This window comes from Haemaphysalis longicornis, unplaced genomic scaffold (assembly GCF_048455015.1).
Source record: "Haemaphysalis longicornis isolate Haplotype H1 unplaced genomic scaffold, Haemaphysalis longicornis Haplotype H1 scaffold_2, whole genome shotgun sequence".
Taxonomy (NCBI): Eukaryota; Metazoa; Arthropoda; class Arachnida; order Ixodida; family Ixodidae; genus Haemaphysalis; species Haemaphysalis longicornis.
In genome coordinates, this window is record NW_027526295.1 from 289,242,058 (window position 1) to 289,259,488 (window position 17,431).

Sequence of the window (17,431 nt, forward strand, 5' to 3'; positions counted from 1 at the left end):
ACGAGAATGAAAAAATAGGCAGTGTTCTTTGACGCTGACTATTCAACTGGTGAACAGTTGAACATATGTGGATAAAAACGAAAAGAAAAGAAAACACGTTGCAAGAAATTTCATGTATGCAGTAACAAGCAACCAGCGGTTAATGTGTGTGGGCCTCGTGACGTGCGGTAGGCGGGTAAAAGTGACTCCGCGATTCTTCTTCGTATACGCACCAGAGAGAGTCAGGCCAAGCTCGCTGACAACTGCTACTACAAAACGCTCACTTTCTGTGTCCTCTTAATTGGAGAATGGACGGAGGAACGCGGTTTACGGTGTATTTTTTCTCATGCTAAGCGACACAAGCAATGTTCGTTTAGCAAAGATCCAGGTGTACACATGCCTGCCAAAAGAAAGACCGGCAGTGCGTGTGCGTCCCGACTGGGGGACACAGTTCAGTAGCGGTCTGCGAAATTTAAACATTTCTTTCTCGCCTCAAAGAAAATTTACTCGAACGAAATTCTTAAAATTAGAAGATAAATTGTTGATGCGTATAATGAGCCGTCATATGTAATTTCACCTCTGGGGCCGTGGTTCGTTATTGAGGTGTTACATTTGACAAAAACTCAATTTTTGTCATCTTTGTAAGACATTTTCTTAAAAAGTGCGCCCTGTTATCGACCGAAATTATTTTTACTAGGCACTTAAAGCTGAAACTTGAGTGCTGCCTTCACGAAACATTTCTGAAAACGCGCCATCTCCTGCAGTTTTGCTTAGCTAATACAACAGCGAAAATTCTTACACGGCTTCAGTCATGGTCCGACATCAAAGAACAACTCAAGCGGAATGTTCTAAAGTAATATTTGTCATCCTACATAGTGTTACTCTATTTATTATCTCTAACCACGATTCGCGTGTTTGCGGGATCTTCTAGGAGTGCTCACACAGCCGATTTTTTTTTTGACGAAAATCATCTGGGCAGACCTCGTACACCTTACCGGCAGCTAACACACATTTTTTTCGATAAAGTTGGCAATGGTGGATTTTTTGGGCTGGGACGTTTCGCGTGGGATGATGGAATGACCCGCTTACATTACTCATTGCTTATCCAGGCTCTTCGTGGATACAGTCAACAGCCTGATCATCATATATAAGCAGAGGCTGTCGAAATTGCTCCCTTAGAAAAAGCGCCCTCAAATGCCCCATTCTCCGTTATTTCCGTTGAGTTTTGATGGGCCCGCGGGATGGAGTCTGACTACAAAGTGAACATCCACGAGAGGTGTACAGGGTAGAGCGACAAGTTCCTTTTCATCGCTACCTTGTGATGCGCCCATTCATCAACCGGCATCCATGGCTGGAGCATTAAAGGGATCCTGCAACACTTATAACCGACTATTTGAAATGCATGTTGGGATAAAGTCTGTTGTCTCAGGAATCTTCTCCCGCAAGAATTATTAAAATCCGTTCAGTATCACCGTAGATACGCGCGATGAAAAATCGCGCATAATCGTTCCCTCTCAACTCAGCGTGTACTACGCGGCCAAGGCTGCGCGCTCTCTCCCGGAGAGGGGGGAGCCTCGTGACGTTCGCTTTCGGAGCCTTCGACATGTCATGGGCCGGCAGGTTTCCTCTTTATCTCGGCAACGCTGAGTCGCTCGTTTCCGGTGCGGGAGGAGCGGTGCGGCAATTCAGGCATAGTTGCGTTCATGTGGGTTATCCGACTGTTGTTGCTTCTGTGCTTTCGGATACCTGCTTTCGCTACCGTGCGTTTCGTCGTGCAATGGACCCAGCTCTGCGAGCGCGGCTCGAAGCGGCGAGCGCAGACATGGGTTTCGACCCGTATGCGGACACTCCTCGCCGCAAAGTCCGGAAAAGAGCCGGCGGCGGTCCCCCGGAGCCACCCCACCAGGCCGACGACGACATGCGGTGGTGCGTATCCCAATATGTATCGGTGTTTTGACTGACAGCTAGCCAGCACAGTGAAAGTGCCGCGCGTAGGTTCGCGAGTCGTTATTCCTTTGTACAAAGGCATTTGGCGACGATAATGTCCGCGCTTAGCCCACATGTGTCATGTGGATATCGCTGCTGTTTTATTTGCCCTCATTGGTGCTCAGAGGCCCTATAGCTCAGACCCAGGTGCCGAAGTCTCCAAAGCGGCGGCCGTCGTTTTGAAGCAACGCGGTGTCGGCATGTAAATGGATGTGTTCTTGGCTTGGGGAAACGGTGGAAATCACGTCGTTTTGCGCGTTACTTTGGGCCATGCTCTTGCTGCTGCAGGTGGGCCTTCTCGGGGCACCCTACGAGATTTCCACCGTTTCCCGAACCTCCAAGCGAGGCCCCAAGCCAAGAATACATGCATTTACACTCCGGCCCCTCGTCGCTTCGAAACGATGGCCACCGCTTTGGAGTTATGCCCATGAACTTTCATTTGACCTCCAACACAACTTTGCTGAACTCACGCTACTCGTGCTTCACATGCTTGCAGGTGCAGTTGCGGCCTCTGCGTTAGGAGCGACAAAGCCGTAGAAAACAAGTGCTGCTTTGACATTCCAGAAGTGTTCTCAAAAGGCAACGATGAGTGTATAACTCGGCACGCCTACTTCCCCAGCCTGTGCCTCAATCCAGCCGTCCTGCAGGCCATGTACAGGGAGCTTGCATCTCACGGTGTGCCGATGGCACGTGAGCAGCACAAGTAAGAATGCCTGCTGTAAATGTTGCCTAAAACGCAGTGGAAGCATGCGCTGGTGGGGCGGGAAGTCTTCTTAGAGACAAAATCAGCAAGTGCATTGTACACTCATTTATTGACAAGTTTCTCTGTGGCCTCAAACCAAAAACTGATGACCGCAAACAAATGCAGCAGCCACCAAAGTAGTGAATTTCAAACAAACTAAACAAGCAACAGCAGTTTTGAACAAAAGTTGCCTCTCAAATGCAAATACAAAACCGAAGGCATGTATCATGAAGCAAAGGAAAGAGCCTTTCACATCTGCCATGTAAAAAAGGTTGCCTTGCAAATGGTTTGCCCAACATGTCTTCTGGTTGCTAATAAGTGGCGAAACATGTGCAACATACAGAGACAAGAACTGGTTATAAAGTGATACATAATGTGTACAGTCTTATCGACAGAACTGCACACAGCAACCCGTATGGAACTGTTGAACATGCAGAGGTTGAGGTGATGGAAGTTGATTTGCATGCAGTTTATGAAACACTTCAATGAATGCATTCTATCTTCTGTGCAATCAATGCTTTGAATCTTTGCAATGCTTTCCACCTAGAGAAGTGAAAATGGGGTTTCGTTATCTTTGCAGGAAATACCGCTTCACAGCATACCGGCTGTTTACGCGGTGGTGCTGGAGCTTCCTGGGTACAGGAAACCGTGTGGTGTTGCCCGCCTGCGTCACTGGCCGCATTCGGCAGGAATTCCCCTCTGCATCTTACGTCGGCTTCAAATACCCCCAAATATGAGTGGGTAAATTTATTAATAGTGCTTTTTGAGTGCACGTTATTCTTACATGAGGCTTGGTACAGTGTGGGCATAATGTGTGTGCCTCGAGGGGATTAGCTGCAGAACTAGTAAATATACTGGATGTTTGTGCAGTGATGTAGCAGCAGACACAAGACATATGTAGTCTTACGAACAAAAGGTGTCTCATATTTAGGGCGAAAAAACAAACAGGAAAAGCTGTGCACTGCAATCCCACTTTTGTGATAAACAGTGACTTACTTGTCACCATACAGGATAAAACCAGCCTGCATTTCCTCGATTCAGGCAAGCCAGCAGCAAATTGTAGTTGTCCCGGGCACTTTTTGCTTTCAGGATATATATTTCTTCAGCTGTTGATTGACTGATTGTAGGGTTTGTTATCTAATATTGAGAGCCGAGGTTGAACTGAAACAACTCGTTTTTATTTAACTGCTTCTCTTTGCAACGGTGGCTTGCGTGGCCTATCGGAGAGCGCTCTTCTTGCTCTGCGGTGGCGGTGCGCGGCTTCCGCTCGCCTGCTCGTTTGGCTCGGTGGCGTCATCCAGCGGAAGCGCCGCGTACATTCGGCCTGCATTAACGACCGTCCCGGTCAAAACTCTTGTCTTCGTCCGATTCTGAACTTTCCGAGTCGATGTCCTTCGCCCAAATCTCAACGGGAGCTACACTGGAATATGCTCTTCATGTCCTCCGGGTGTGTTGGACGTCTCTGATGCGGTAACGGTCATTGGGAAGCTTCTTGGCTATGACGTACGGTCCCTTGTATTTGACCTTAAGTTTTCGGGATTCTCTGCTCGCTGTGGGTTCTCACTCAACTAGAGCGATGTCTCCCGGTTGAAACTCGGACGGTTCAGCCCACTTCTTGTTGTAACGTGTTTGCTGCTTATGTTGGGCCTAACGAATGTTTTCCATTGCTACGGCCCTCTTCTCCTTCAACTCTTTGTCGAAATGTTCTGTGAGGGCGTCCTCCACCCAGTCACCCGTAATGCTCCGTGATCTGAAGTTGAACAGAAGTCCAAACGGCGTAGTCTTCGTGGCCTGGTGCACGGTGTTATTAATACACCACTGCACCGGAGGCAGTGTCGAGTCCCAATCCCGACCGTCTTCTCTTTTGGTAATGCTTGCCACCGCCGGAGGTATCATGCGGTTGTACCGTTCCACTAGACCGTTTGCTCGTGGGGTGGCAGTTGCAGTCTTGACGTGCGTGATTCGAAAGCTTTCACACATTGCCCTGACCTTCACACTAGTGAATGGAGTCCCTCTATCTGTGATTACCATATTCGGTGGGCCGAAAACGCTAGAAATTTCCTGAAGAAACAGCAACACTGGTCCAGCCGAGGTGTTACGAACAGCTCGCAACATGACGAACTTCGTGAAGCCATCAACAGCCACAATTATGTACGCCTTGCCCGACTTGCTCCGAACAAATGGGCCGAGATGGTCAATGTGGATCGTATGAAACGGCTTGTTCACCTTCTCGATGCTATGCAGCTTCCTGGTTTTCTTCCGGCGGGTGTCTTGTGGAAAAGGCATTCAACGCAAGCGACTATGTATCGCTTAACGTAGCACCTCATGCCTGGAAACCAGTAGTTTTCTCTTGACCGTGACAGCGTCTTGTCCACACCAAAATGCCCGATGTCATCGTGACGAGCCTTCACTACCCTCCAACGTGTCTGACTTGGGACGACCCAGAGCAGCCTTTTCTGTGAACCTTTGTCTTGAAACTTCTTGAACACCTTGCCGTTGTGCAATTGATATTCGCTTTGCACGCGCCGCCGATCTTCTTTCGTGAGGCATTGTTTTTTTTCTAACCTCTCCTTCAGTGCCATTATTTTGGGATCGTTAACTTGCGCGATGCAAGGCAGTCTTCTACTTCCACGCACGTAGCGAGGATCTGAATGCCGCCAACGGCATCGGTCTCTTCGGGAGGGTCGTGTGGTGAGCGGCTGAGTGCGTCGACATGCGCCATGGTCGTGCCCTTTCGATACTCAACATCGAAGGTAAACTCTTGCAGTCGAAGCCACCACCTGCCGATCCGAGGTAGGAGTGTTCGTTTACTCATCGTTGCCCGCACGGCATTGCAGTCAGTCACCACTTTGAAGTTTAATCCTGTTAGGTAGGACCGGAACTTCTCCAGCGCCCACACAACTGTCAATGTTTCCAGCTCGTAGGAGTGGTATCTCTCCTCACACTCGGTTGTCCGTCGGCTGGCGTACACGACGGGATGGAGCTGCCCGTTAGCTTGCTCTTGTAAGAGAATAGCTGCCATCCCTTCTCTGCTGGCATCTGTGTAAACTTCCGTTCTTGCGTCGAACGAGGGATGAGCCAAGCTAGGCTTTTCGATTAACCTCTTTTTCAGCTTGACGAACGCGAAGTCTTGTTCTGCAGTCCACTTTCAAGTTTCGTCCTTGGAAGTCAGTTTCGTCAAAGGCTTTTGTCGGTTTCGGAAATTCCGCTACATACTGTAGTTTGAGAGTTCCTAGTTGCACCCCTTCAGCAGAAATGTCGTAGCCAAGGTAGTCAACGTGGTCGCGGAAGAAGTAGCACTTACTCCACCGTAGCGTCAGTCCCGCTCTTCGAAGAGCCTCCAAAATCTTTCGCAGGTGCTCGAGTCCCTCTTCTACAGTTGTCGTTGGAAGCAAGAAGTCATCCATGTAGGCAAGTGCCACAGAGTATCGCAGATGTCCCAGAACCGCGTTGATCATCCGCTGGAATACCGCTGGAGCGTTGGCCAACCCAAACGGCATTCAGACGAACTCGTAGTGCACGTCAGGGGTGATGAACACTGTCTTGTGTCTGCACTCCTTTGCCATGGGGATCTGATAATAACCAGACGTCAAGTCGTGACTCGTGAAGGAGCACTTTCCGCAGAGGCGGTCCAGCTGATCATCAATTAGTGGCAACGGGTACCTCTCCTTTTTCTTCACACGGTTAAGTGCACGGTAGTCGACACAAATCCGCAGTTCTCTTGTCTTCTTTCGCACGAGGAGAATAGCACTGGCGTGGTCGGAAGTCGAGTCGACAACGATTCCCGCTTGCTTCAGTTCTTCAACCATCTCTTTTGTGTGAGCCCTCTCTGCGAAGGAAAGTCGGTATGAACGGAATCTCATTGGCTCATCTGTTGTCAGCTCAATCTTCATTTCCGCTGCACTGGTCTGCCCGATCACCGAAATGTTGCGTGCGAAGCAATCACGATACTCATCGATAAGGCATTCCAGCATTTTTCGCTGGTGCGGAGTGACGGCCGGTCCAGTTTTTATCTCTTCACGTGGCATCGGCTGTCGCTGAGTGACGTGGACGCTTATTTCTCGCTCCAGCATATCGTATGGATAGCAGATTTCCGCTTATGCTAGCCGCTCGTGTTCCTTGATGTCCAAGTCATGGTTTGACATGTTCGTGATAGGTAGGCGTGTCTCGTACGCCTGGTCGACAGTTACGACGCAGCGTGGTATGCAGTGCTCACGTCCTTCCTGACACCGGAATTGTGCGTCGATAAACACATCTGTGCTGGGAATGCCACCCGTGGCGTAGAGCTTGACGAATCCCACATACTTTGGCGGAACAACGGTTGACTCCTTGGCCCACAGGCAGACCGAACGCTGGGGCAGATCAGGGATCTCAATGGAACGCAGCGTGTCGTCAGTTTCGTGGACGTTTTCGCGCTCCTCGAAACTACGTTTCCTAGACAATCTTGTAGATGCTTGAGACAGTGAAGCAAATTTTCGGAAGTATCGTAGGTGCGAACGCTCACTGCTCGAATTGTGTCTGGATCGTTCAGGCCGGTGATGATGTACTCGGCACAGCCTTTGTCACTGATATTACACCGGCGAGTCTTGGCGAGCTTGACGTAGTAGTAAGATTCGATGGGCTCACCTCGCTTGCGACAACGGGCTTCCATTTCACGGTGGAGGCGTTGCATTCCTCATGTCGACGGAAATGCACGCTTTAGTTCGTCTTTCCACTGCACCCACGTTTTGTCCACTGATGACAGGGAATCAAACCAGGTCTTGGCCGCGCCTTCCACTCTGCATAGTGCGTTGCAGGAGGTCAGCCTGTCCGACCAACCGTAAATGTCAGCCAAGTCGTCGACTCGCCGAATCCGCGTCCTTGTGCTCAGCAGCGCAACGCCACGCCACTGAGCCCCTGGGGCGGGTTTTTTCAGCTGTGGCATGGATGGCTTGGTGCTTCTCTGCAGTATGCCACCACATCATGTACTACTGCGGAAGCGCTTGTAATGCGCCTCGACGAGCTGATCAGTGGAGGGTCGCTTGAAGCCCGTTGTCATGAAGTGCTCTCGGGGCGTGCTGCTCTCAGAAATGGTGGTTCGAAGAGACGTGGTACTGCACCGTGCCACCACATCTCCTAGCAGCCCGCGCACGTAGTCTGAAAAACGAAAAACAAGTAAACAAGGTGCTGCTTTTTTTGGTAGTGAAGCATGTTAAATAAACTGAACAAAAGATGTGACAAAGGAAACCTGGCCTTAAAAAAGTTGGAGTACAAATGCCGGTGACTCCACATAGATGTCCCGCATGAGTTTGACTTCTTGGCGAAGCATGATTAGGCTGTTTATTCTACAGCTGCACATGTAACTGTTTCTCTTCCAGATTCTTCATCGTGCTCATGGTGTGGAGCGTGTTTCACGTGCCCAACAAGCCAAACGATCAACAACCTTTCACGCTGATAGAGGTTTGCTTCTGAACACCTGAAGATAAAGTGCCGAATGTTGCTAACACACGGTGCATAAAATAAAAATTTACCACTCCAAAACCTGAAAAAGTGCATAACTACACTGCTATTCATGCAGCAAGTTTTTTATATACAGCTTGCAGAAGTAAACAGACTGAGCGATCACTGGGGTAGAGCCCCTGAATAATAAGCTGAGTGTACACCAAGCAGCGTTGCTGCATCATCTAGGACAGCCAACTGTAACGAAGACGTTTTGGCATATACTAGCAGTTTTACTGCTCTTGGTGGATTGCAGTGTGTGGAGAGTATGTTTAGTCCACATACCAGCTGTGATTTAGGTGCCTGCCTCTAATACATCACTGCTGATAATAAAAAACGTGGTGCAGTGGTGGAATTCAAATTTTGACTGCAGGTGTTCATTTCTCAATGAATAAAGCACCATCTGCTGCCAGACAAGCTGTGAGGGCACTATAAAACATGAGCTCCTTTGAATCAGTCAAAGATGTACATTGTTTTCATGGCCCCCTGATGGGTACGAGCCGACCCATTAGGCAACCAAAACAATGTCGGTTGAGGCTAGGTGATGAAGTTGCGGCTGACACTAGTGTGGCAGTATGCATTATTCAGTTCATTAAAGGGACCCTGCAACACTTGCCATCGACTACTAGTAATGTATTTCGGGATAAAATCTATTGTCCCAGAAATTTCCTCCCGCAAGAATTATGAAAATCCGTTCACAATTAACGAAACTACGTGCAATAAGAAATCGCGCATAATCGTTCCCTCTCAACTCGACCGCGGACAACGCGACGAAAGCTGCGAGCTCTCTCCCGGAGAGAGGGGCGGCTCGCGGCATTCTCTTCGGCGGCCTTCGATATATCACATGCCGGGTAGTTTTCTCCTTTTCTCCGCAACGCGTAGGGGCCTATTTCCGGTCTGGTGCCACAAAAAAGCAGGCATGGGTGACTGCTCGCAAGTGCGCGCTCGGGCTGGTAGGGCGTTTTTGAAGCAATAAACATTTGTAGTTGAGTGGTCCCGTTTAAAGGGAAGTATTGAGCTCATCACTCAAGCTCCGCGCGCACTCAAAACACAAAAAAACGGCAGAACTGTGCCTACAGGTTCAGGCATAGAAGAGGTTCGCACACAGCGATGACGACGACGGAAATGGGAGAATCTAGCCGCGAAGTTGACCAGTGACAGCCGATCGGGCAGCCATGGCCTATGTGACGTCCCTTAGGCAGTGGCAGGGGTTGCATAATGAGGACAACTGAAAAGAGAGCGGTTGGTTTTTCCGCATCTTTCACATCGATTTGCGCGCTCACTGCTTCACGTGCACGTGTAATATTTGGCTCAGGTATTGGTGGCAGTGTAATCTAAACGTCGTGCAGGTTTACTTGCACTTCTCAAAGAGTGTTGCAGGGTCCCTTTAATGTTGTCGCCCCAACCAAACAGAACAGTGGGACTGCTTACCAAATGTCGGTGCTCTCTTCACTGCGGCGACCGTAAAGTGGCCCTTCCTGCCCCTCGGCATCTTCACCTTGAACCGCTTGGCACCTTTGCGAGTGCGTGCCTGTGGCCTTGACGCATTTTCATTGTAGTGAAGCACTGCGAGGCGAGTCCTTTGGAAGAGGAAAAAAGGCTCAATGACACCCTATAGGACTCTAAAAGTAGATATCCTCAATTCACCCTTCAGTGATATGACAATAGATTACCTTGCTTCCATGCCATCTCGAGAATAGGCGATAGACTTTGGGGCGAAGCGGATGAGCAGATTGTTGAACGACTCGAGCGAGGACGTCTGCGTGGTGCTGGACAGTTGGCGCAGGTCGCTCAGGAGTCTGGGGTTGTCCAGGATGGCTCTCAGCTTGAGGTGTGCAGGCGAGTCTGTTTGAAAACAAAAGTGGGGTGATTATAATTGCGGCCTCTGTGTCCCCTATATTTTCTCTGCATGTTATTTTCATGCTCCCCCAATAACTGCAGTACACCATAAAACCCTTGCAAGCAGCAAAATGTAAAATTTTTCAATGCTGTGTTTGTGCATGTAGGTAGTATGCACGTACTATAGCAATTTAATTTGCAATTTCGAAGCTGTGGCCCATAATGTTGCTCTATGCCATCATAAGGCCAGGTTTTTCCATCAGGGACACCAGTTGCCATAGCATTTGTTTCCGTAGGCTGTAGAGGTAGTGACCTTTCACAATTGGACCTCTCATGGTGTTAGTAAGGCACACTGATGCTAACCAGTTGCAGCCGAAGAAACAGGAGGAGTGCACGTAAGGCAAGCTGGGCGCTGTGTAATACAGGATACTTTAGAAAGAAGAAAGTAGTGCTTCAATTTCCCTACTCCACTTGAACATGGAAAGTTTGGTGCAATTGTTTGAACCGTGAGTTAGAAACACATGCATGCTCTTGTGGTAGAACTCATGAAATCGCCTGGAAATACTGTCCCAGCTCAGTGGAACTTGCCTCGTTCTATCCACTCCCGGTCTTCGAGCGGCTTGTGCAGGCACTCGGCAAAGGGTCCTTCATGGCCCTCATGCACATCGCACACGTGGTTGAGCATGCTTCGCCACATGCTTACGATTAGGTCCCAGTCACCCTGGCCTAGCGCAGCCACCCAGTACAGGTGGTTGCTGATGGGCTGCACCCATGGAGCAATGCTGCTGCAGCCTTGGGACCTGCAGGCAGCCCTCAGCTTGGCCTTGATGCCTGAGGAGGACAATGTCGTAGGTATTAGTTACCCTGTATGGTGCGGGGAAACGCTGCACATACCCTTGCTGATGTGCCACACGTCAAAGTGGTGCTTCATCTGGGGCTTTTTTTGCCTGCAGAAGGTCCGTATGGCAGGGTGACGGTCTGCAGCATTTGCAAGAGAAATAAAACAAAGTTAATTCTGCCAGTATGCCCAACGTCCACCAAAGAGTGAGAACTGAGGAGGAGCAAGCCTTGTTGGCTTGCAGCCACTAAAAAAATAGCTGCCAAATGCTGCCAGTGCACTGTAGGCACCAAGCACATCTGACAGTTTAGTTGCCTGAGAAGGCCGAGTTGCCACTCATATACATATTGCTCTTCGGCGTTCAAACACAAAGCATACCCCCTGAAGTTGCACCGAAATCGGGGTAGCATAGATTTTTACAGGCGTGGTGAATGCAGCACATTTATATAGCGGATAGGAGAATAGCATCTTTTTTGGCCACTCGTATAGGGGCAGTGCCTTGTTTTCACATTAAAGTTACCTGTAGTGAGGCTCCGCACGGTGATGCCTTGGCCCTCCAGCCTTGCCAGGCACCTGATGAGCCCTTCCTTCTCCATGCTACCGCTGTTAGGCACGGCCGCAGACTGCATAAAGAAATTCACGTAGATGTATTGCCTATCCACAGTTAATGCAGTTCTTTCCTTACCTCTCGAACTGTGATCTGCTCAAAGTGAAGAATTCGGTTGACCTGCGTGCACAGCATGGAATATGTGCAGTATTTTGCACAATAGCCAGGCGAGTCGCAGCGTCCATCGCCTGCAATGTCAACCTCTTTGCCCACAAGCCCTGCCATCAGTTCTGCTTGTTGGTCCTGATAGAGCTGAAAGAATGAAGAACAACAAAGACATTCTGTTGTTAACACAAAATTTCATTTGGTGGCATCTCTTTAATTTTTGCAGCTAGAATATTCGCAGCTGTGAAGGTGCCCTGCGTAGGGCTAAAAGGTAATTTTTTGGTGTTCATACGCATGAACTGAATCGAAACTGTGATAAACAAAATTCCGCCTTTTTTAAATGACCATATTCGTTCAGGGCGGTCAAAAACAATAGCATGCTAGTTGAGGTGAACACGTGACTACTGAAACAACCTTGGACTGCCTACCATGCACGCAAGTTGTTGCAGTGAAGCTATCACTCAGAATTGTGGACGGTGATTAGAATTGACTTTACAAATTGCTATTTGCATTTGAAAGAGATTTAGTAGCAATAAAAGTGCAAATTAAAGAATTATTGGTCTAGAGAAAATTTACAATGAGAAAGTTTCACCCACACAATTCTAGTACATACAACTGAACTAGTAACATCACGACTGTCATACCAACTGACGAACCAGTTCGACTCGACATTTTCACCAGTTTTCTTACCCTGTCTAGCTTGACTACACATTCTACAGGATGGATTCTACTATTTCCATTGAATTAAAATGAGTAATCCCTGAGAGAGAGAACACACATGAAAATAATATGTTTTTGTCTCAACATTCCCCAAGTGCAGACACACTTGTCAACAACACGAATCCTCTCGTAGATTTGATGAGCTGTGTGGAGATGTTCAGGTTAATACATATCAAGCCGGATGACGATGTATTCGCAAGGACCTCCAAACTTGCTGGTAGCTGAACATAGACACATGCGAAAATGGCATTCCGCACGAGGATTTATTCAGGCACATAAGTGTATCAGCTTTCTTCTGTGTTTGGGGACACTGTTTTCAATTATGCCTGTGTATGTTCCCCACCTGTGGGTACATTCATTTCATCCCCTTTCAGCACACCTGAGGTTTGTAGAGCTCTCTCCAAGCTTCAGCTCTTAGCAAGGTCAAATACTGCACCCTCCGTACATGGTAGTGCAAACCAATGGGTGTTGCTTACTTTTCGTACTGCTGGCAGCAAATAGGCCTTCTGGTGGTAGTAGTAGATCCTCTCCCCAACAGCTTGTATGTTCACAGACGCCAGGGCTCTGAGGAAGGCAGCAACTGGGCAGCCCGAAAAAAGGATGGCGGCCGACAGCAAAACATTCCCTGCAGGAATCTCACGGAACATGGGCTGGCTTTGCCACTTTTCCGTGTGGTCGACACATCTGCTGGTAACATACAGCATCGACCCCTCCACCTTGAACTCGTTGCTGCAGGGCTTGTGGCACACCCGGCAGCGGGCAAGGAGTTCCCTCAGTTTTCCTTCAAAAACGAGGAACTTCCTTTCGTCCCTCGGGTGCCCTTCGGTGTAGTGGCTGCAAATTGTGGCACGTGTGCTTGGTGTAAGCATAAGAAGTACTTTAAAGGCATAAATTCGAACACAAAGCAATTTCGGTCAGCTCCTGCATCCCACAAAAAATTTTGTTTGCAACAGCACATTTACTAACTGGTTCAGAAATCAAAAAAGCTTTCCAGCAACGGATTCTGGGCTACAATACCGTAGGAACAATAAATAAATAGTGTTATGCATTCCGTTTCCAGCCATGGGCTACTCAAATGCAATACTGTCAGAGACTCTCCACAGTGCTCGCAAACAGGTTCCTGTCGTTTTTTCACCAGAAAGTTATGCGTCAGCACAGCAGGACCTATACGCAGCTGGCACAAAATAACAAAAAGATTGTGCTGTCTATCCATGAGGAGAGAAAGCTACAAGGGGCAGGGAAGGGGGTTAACTGCTTTGTGTTACTGCTCCAAAGTAGTGCCCGTTAAACTGGTTTGTTTCAGTTTGGGCATGACAGACACATTTGCTAGTGCTCATTTCTTCACATGAGCTCTCCGCTGAGTGCACTAAACAACAATCATCACGCACGCAGGCACAATGTCGTCAACTTTTTCTACACTTCATTTGTTTCTCAACAGAAGCCAAGATTTTGGCGAGAGAACTTCGACCGACTGAATAAATTATACCGCGGACGATACCATGTGAACCTGCATTATCCATAAATGGCGTGAATTTTGTAAGCAATGCAGTTTTGAAAGCATGCACTGATGCTTTAAAAACTGCATTGCTGTTGCTCTGGAGGTGAAAATTAGGTAACACGCATGATTATAGCATCACTTACTCCATGAAGCTTTCATCGAAGCTTTGTTGGTAGCTGGGGTCGTCGTCATGAGCCATCACCTCGTCCAGCTCCATGTCCTCTGGGTCAGGTGGCAAAGGTGTCGACCGATGTGCAGGCTGGAAGCTTGCAGGCAGGGGCCGCTGCCAGTCGCCTTGTGTTGAACACACGTCACAAGATGGGGGTTCTGTCTGTGTCCCTATACTAGCATAGCAGGTCTCTGTCTGTGTCTCCGCAGACACCAGCAGCTTCACACCAAAATGCGCCTGTGTGCCTGCAACAATTTCCCCAAACAGGCATAGAACAGCTGTGAAAACAGTTGTTTTGGCAACAGTTGACAATACTTTGCTTCCTGCGGTACTGCCTTTGTGAGTGCCCTGATTTGAAGTAAATACTCTACAGCAAGGCCCTACAAGTTCACATCAGTGTAAGCTGGTTGAACTGAGGCTCATTACTGTTGCCTTATACTTACATTGTTTGTTGCTTTTCATGTTGTATTATACTACCTGTATCTTTTGTTGTTCGTTTCCCCCTACAATAATGCCCACTTGGGCGCTGTAGGTATCTGAATAAATAATTAAATAAAAATAAACTTCACATGAGCACTCCTAACATTTTTAATCGCTGCTCCATGCCGTATCACACCCTCAGTAAGGAAGGCATGGTCTTCAAAGACATGCAGTGCTCAAAGATTACAGACCACTGGATCACTGCATGGACCACTGTCTGCCAACCTGCACGAGTGCTTATAACAAAAACGCACTCACCAACACTCCTTCCTGAAACTTCCATCGAAGTCTGCGTGGACACTTCATGGCCACTAGGAGCTGCAGCCTGAGCAGCAAGTCCAGATGATTCAGGACGCTGGGGTGCCTGTGAAGCAATGCACTCAATGACAATTGCAGCCAACACTAATACAATGCCAACTGCGGAGAGCGAGCGAGAAGGTGCATACACTGACAAGAGAAGACTACGGAAGCTCCTCACAAACATTTTTAAGAAAAACAAGCACGGCACTATTCTCTTTCATATGGAATCCATGCTCTGTCTTTTGGAAAGTGGCGTAGCTCACCTGGTGACAGGTACCAGCAGGACTGGAAACAGCAGGTGCAGCTCCTCCTGAACCTGGCTGGCTGGCAGATGTTCCGGTCTGCATGTCATGTGGCTGTAAGAATAATACACACTGTAGCGACCTGCTGCAACTGAACAGCTGCTGCCATTAGGAAGACATCACTTGAGGTAATGTTACACAACTCACTATGCGCCACATTCATTCATTACAGGGTGGCGTTACAGTCACGTTTCCTGAATTTGTTTGCGTGTGGGAATAAATCATCATAAATGTTTATATCCTGCTCTGCTGCGCCTTCCAAAGTAAGCTAGCAGAGTAAACTAGGGCTTTCAGAAACTTGAGAACTTACGTTTACATTTCTCTCCCTCCGTATCTCTCTACACACACACACACGCACACGCACACACACGCACGCGCGCGCGCGCACACACACACTCTTGCGCACACGCGCACACATGATATAAATCTGTTTCCCGAGAGCGGACAATTTCAAGTTGCTTACCTGTACCGTAGGCAGATGGAGAGCTGGCAACGCATCGAGGCGGAGCTGCTGCCTCCGTCCGAGACCCATGGTATGCATGAGGTTCGGGTTCATGCTGTATGCTTCGTCGGTAAAGTGGCGCCCACAAACGTAAATGTATCGCCGACAATCGCACGGCGCTAGTCCGATGAGCCGCAACCAAATTTGCCGCAGCTGTGGTTCATGGGGCACCAAATGCTTGCTCCGGTCTCTATCGCTGTCTCCGCAGCCAACGACAGAACACCGTTTGCGCCCATCCTTTCTGCTGCTCATTGCAAGCGCACTCACGGTTTACAGTGTACTCACAGCACACCCGCGGGAACGTTCACAGTACGCGCCGTCGACGGAACTTCGTTTGCTCGAAACAGCTCAACTCATACGCACGCAAGCGCTCGCGCAGACTTGCTGTACGCCATTTTTCGAGCCACAAACACCAAGCAGGTTGCCAGCGGTTGCGGTCTAGATGAGTTTAGTGCACAGCGCCACCGACGGCAGCGGATTGCACCGGAAGCAGGAAAGGAAAATATATTTTTTGCCATTTTGATCATTTTAACTGTGACGTCAACAGCATGGCCCGAGTGACGTCCCTTAGGCCATGAATAATGAGGAAAATAGAAACGAGCGCGGTTGGTTTTTTCGCGTCTTTCACAGCGATTTGCGCGGTTACCGCTTCACGTACAGATGTAATATTTGGCTCAGGTATTCCTGGGGGTGCAATCTAAACGTCGCGCAGGTTAACTTGCACTGCTCAAAGAGTGTTGCAGGGTCCCTTTAAACACCACAGCATTGGACCATGCAAACAGTGTGTTCCGTGACGCACACAAGCTGCGGCTCTGCACTAATTCCCAATGTGCGCCACGGTTACCTTCGAAACAGGCTTTGCACGAGTTAATTTTGCGCTTACGTGCGGGCCTACGCGGGGCAGTCGACCTCGCGTTGCTCTTGACCCCGGAGGCCGCCCTGAGAGCCTAAAACAGCGTCAGGTCACTCACTGTGTATGCCCAGTGTCGCGTACACGTCCGACATCGCTACCATTATCGACCCGCGCTGCCGTAGGCCTCCGTTTGCTTCGCAAAGCGAGCAACTACAGGAGCTCCTTCGCCGCGGCGGAGAGTACCTGCAGCACTGACCTTGTTCCAGTGACGCCGAAACAGACGGATAAAAAGGGAACAGACCAGCGGCCCTGCTTTGGACAGACAGCCTCTTTGACCGCTGCGTTCCGGCTGTTCCCCTTTCTTTGGCAGCCAGCAGACTGCGGCTATGTCGGCAGAGTCACGTCATCCAGGCGCACCTGTGTACCCGGAGGGACACCGGGCGAATAAATAGAGTTAGAAACAGCCACAAAAAGCCTCGGTCTTTCCCTTTGCGTGGCTCCTCTCGGGAAAGCGGCTCTGGCGCACGAGAGAAGCCCCTTGTGCATGACCCAATGCCGTGTCAACCGTGCCCCGACGCAACCTTTGATGTTTGCCCACCGAATGGGGCACGGCGCGGCTGTCAGTGTTCTCCTCCACGATTGCTTCTCCACCACGATATGACGGGACTTCTCTTTGATCTTACTGTACTAGGCGTGTATGGTTGTGAGCAGTACGTATTAAAGCCCCAGAAACGTTTGAGTAGCTCTGGGGTTCCAACTTTGAATGGAGGTAGGAAATCAAGAGATTTCCTAGGAATGCACCGGGACGAGAATTTTCCTGCTTGAGCCTGGCTCAACGACTGTTACAGATGTGGGAGCAAATTCCTTACGTCCTGAGGCGCCTTTCGAGCCGTGTACGGGGAGTCAGTGAAACGGAGCTGCGACAGCGCGCGCGCGCACTGCTATTGTCTCGCATCGCATACAGACTGCCCGGCCACTTTTTCAGCCGCGCGCACAACCTCGCACTCGGGAGGCTGTTCGACGAAGCGCGACG

At 49.3% G+C, this 17,431-nt stretch overlaps 2 protein-coding genes across 2 annotated transcripts; one reads left to right on the forward strand and one right to left on the reverse strand.

Moving 5' to 3' along the window:
* The first annotated feature begins 1,693 nt into the window (after window positions 1-1,693).
* Window positions 1,694-9,021, forward strand: LOC144170850 (uncharacterized). The gene is made up of 4 exons (XM_077700870.1): window positions 1,694-1,905; window positions 2,462-2,668; window positions 3,288-3,444; window positions 8,065-9,021. The coding sequence occupies exons 1-3, from the start codon at window positions 1,757-1,759 to the stop codon at window positions 3,442-3,444; spliced, it is 513 nt and encodes a 170-aa protein (XP_077556996.1). The 5' UTR covers window positions 1,694-1,756; the 3' UTR covers window positions 8,065-9,021.
* On the reverse strand, window positions 3,864-16,293 carry LOC144170849 (uncharacterized). The gene is made up of 12 exons (XM_077700869.1): window positions 15,507-16,293; window positions 15,005-15,097; window positions 14,700-14,805; window positions 13,936-14,206; window positions 12,771-13,128; window positions 11,548-11,721; window positions 11,383-11,485; window positions 10,919-11,002; window positions 10,613-10,855; window positions 9,859-10,030; window positions 9,617-9,765; window positions 3,864-7,843 (listed from the first exon to the last, which is right to left on the reverse strand). The coding sequence occupies exons 1-12, from the start codon at window positions 15,795-15,797 to the stop codon at window positions 7,668-7,670; spliced, it is 2,220 nt and encodes a 739-aa protein (XP_077556995.1). The 5' UTR covers window positions 15,798-16,293; the 3' UTR covers window positions 3,864-7,667.
* Window positions 16,294-17,431: the final 1,138 nt, after the last annotated feature.

What these genes read in the sequence shown, in the direction of transcription:
- LOC144170850 (XM_077700870.1), top strand. Translation starts at nt 1,757, where the DNA reads ATGGACCCAGCTCTGCGAGCGCGGCTCGAAGCGGCGAGCGCAGACATG. An exon ending in GCCGACGACGACATGCGGTG is followed by an intron (nt 1,906 to 2,461) that starts GTGCGTATCCCA and finishes ACATGCTTGCAG; the next exon opens with GTGCAGTTGCGGCCTCTGCG. An exon ending in ATGGCACGTGAGCAGCACAA is followed by an intron (nt 2,669 to 3,287) that starts GTAAGAATGCCT and finishes TTATCTTTGCAG; the next exon opens with GAAATACCGCTTCACAGCAT.
- LOC144170849 (XM_077700869.1), bottom strand. Translation starts at nt 15,797, where the DNA reads ATGAGCAGCAGAAAGGATGGGCGCAAACGGTGTTCTGTCGTTGGCTGC. An exon ending in CGTGCGGAGCCTCACTACAG is followed by an intron (nt 11,003 to 11,382) that starts GTAACTTTAATG and finishes CAAATGCTGCAG; the next exon opens with ACCGTCACCCTGCCATACGG. An exon ending in CCGGGAGTGGATAGAACGAG is followed by an intron (nt 10,031 to 10,612) that starts GCAAGTTCCACT and finishes GTTTTCAAACAG; the next exon opens with ACTCGCCTGCACACCTCAAG.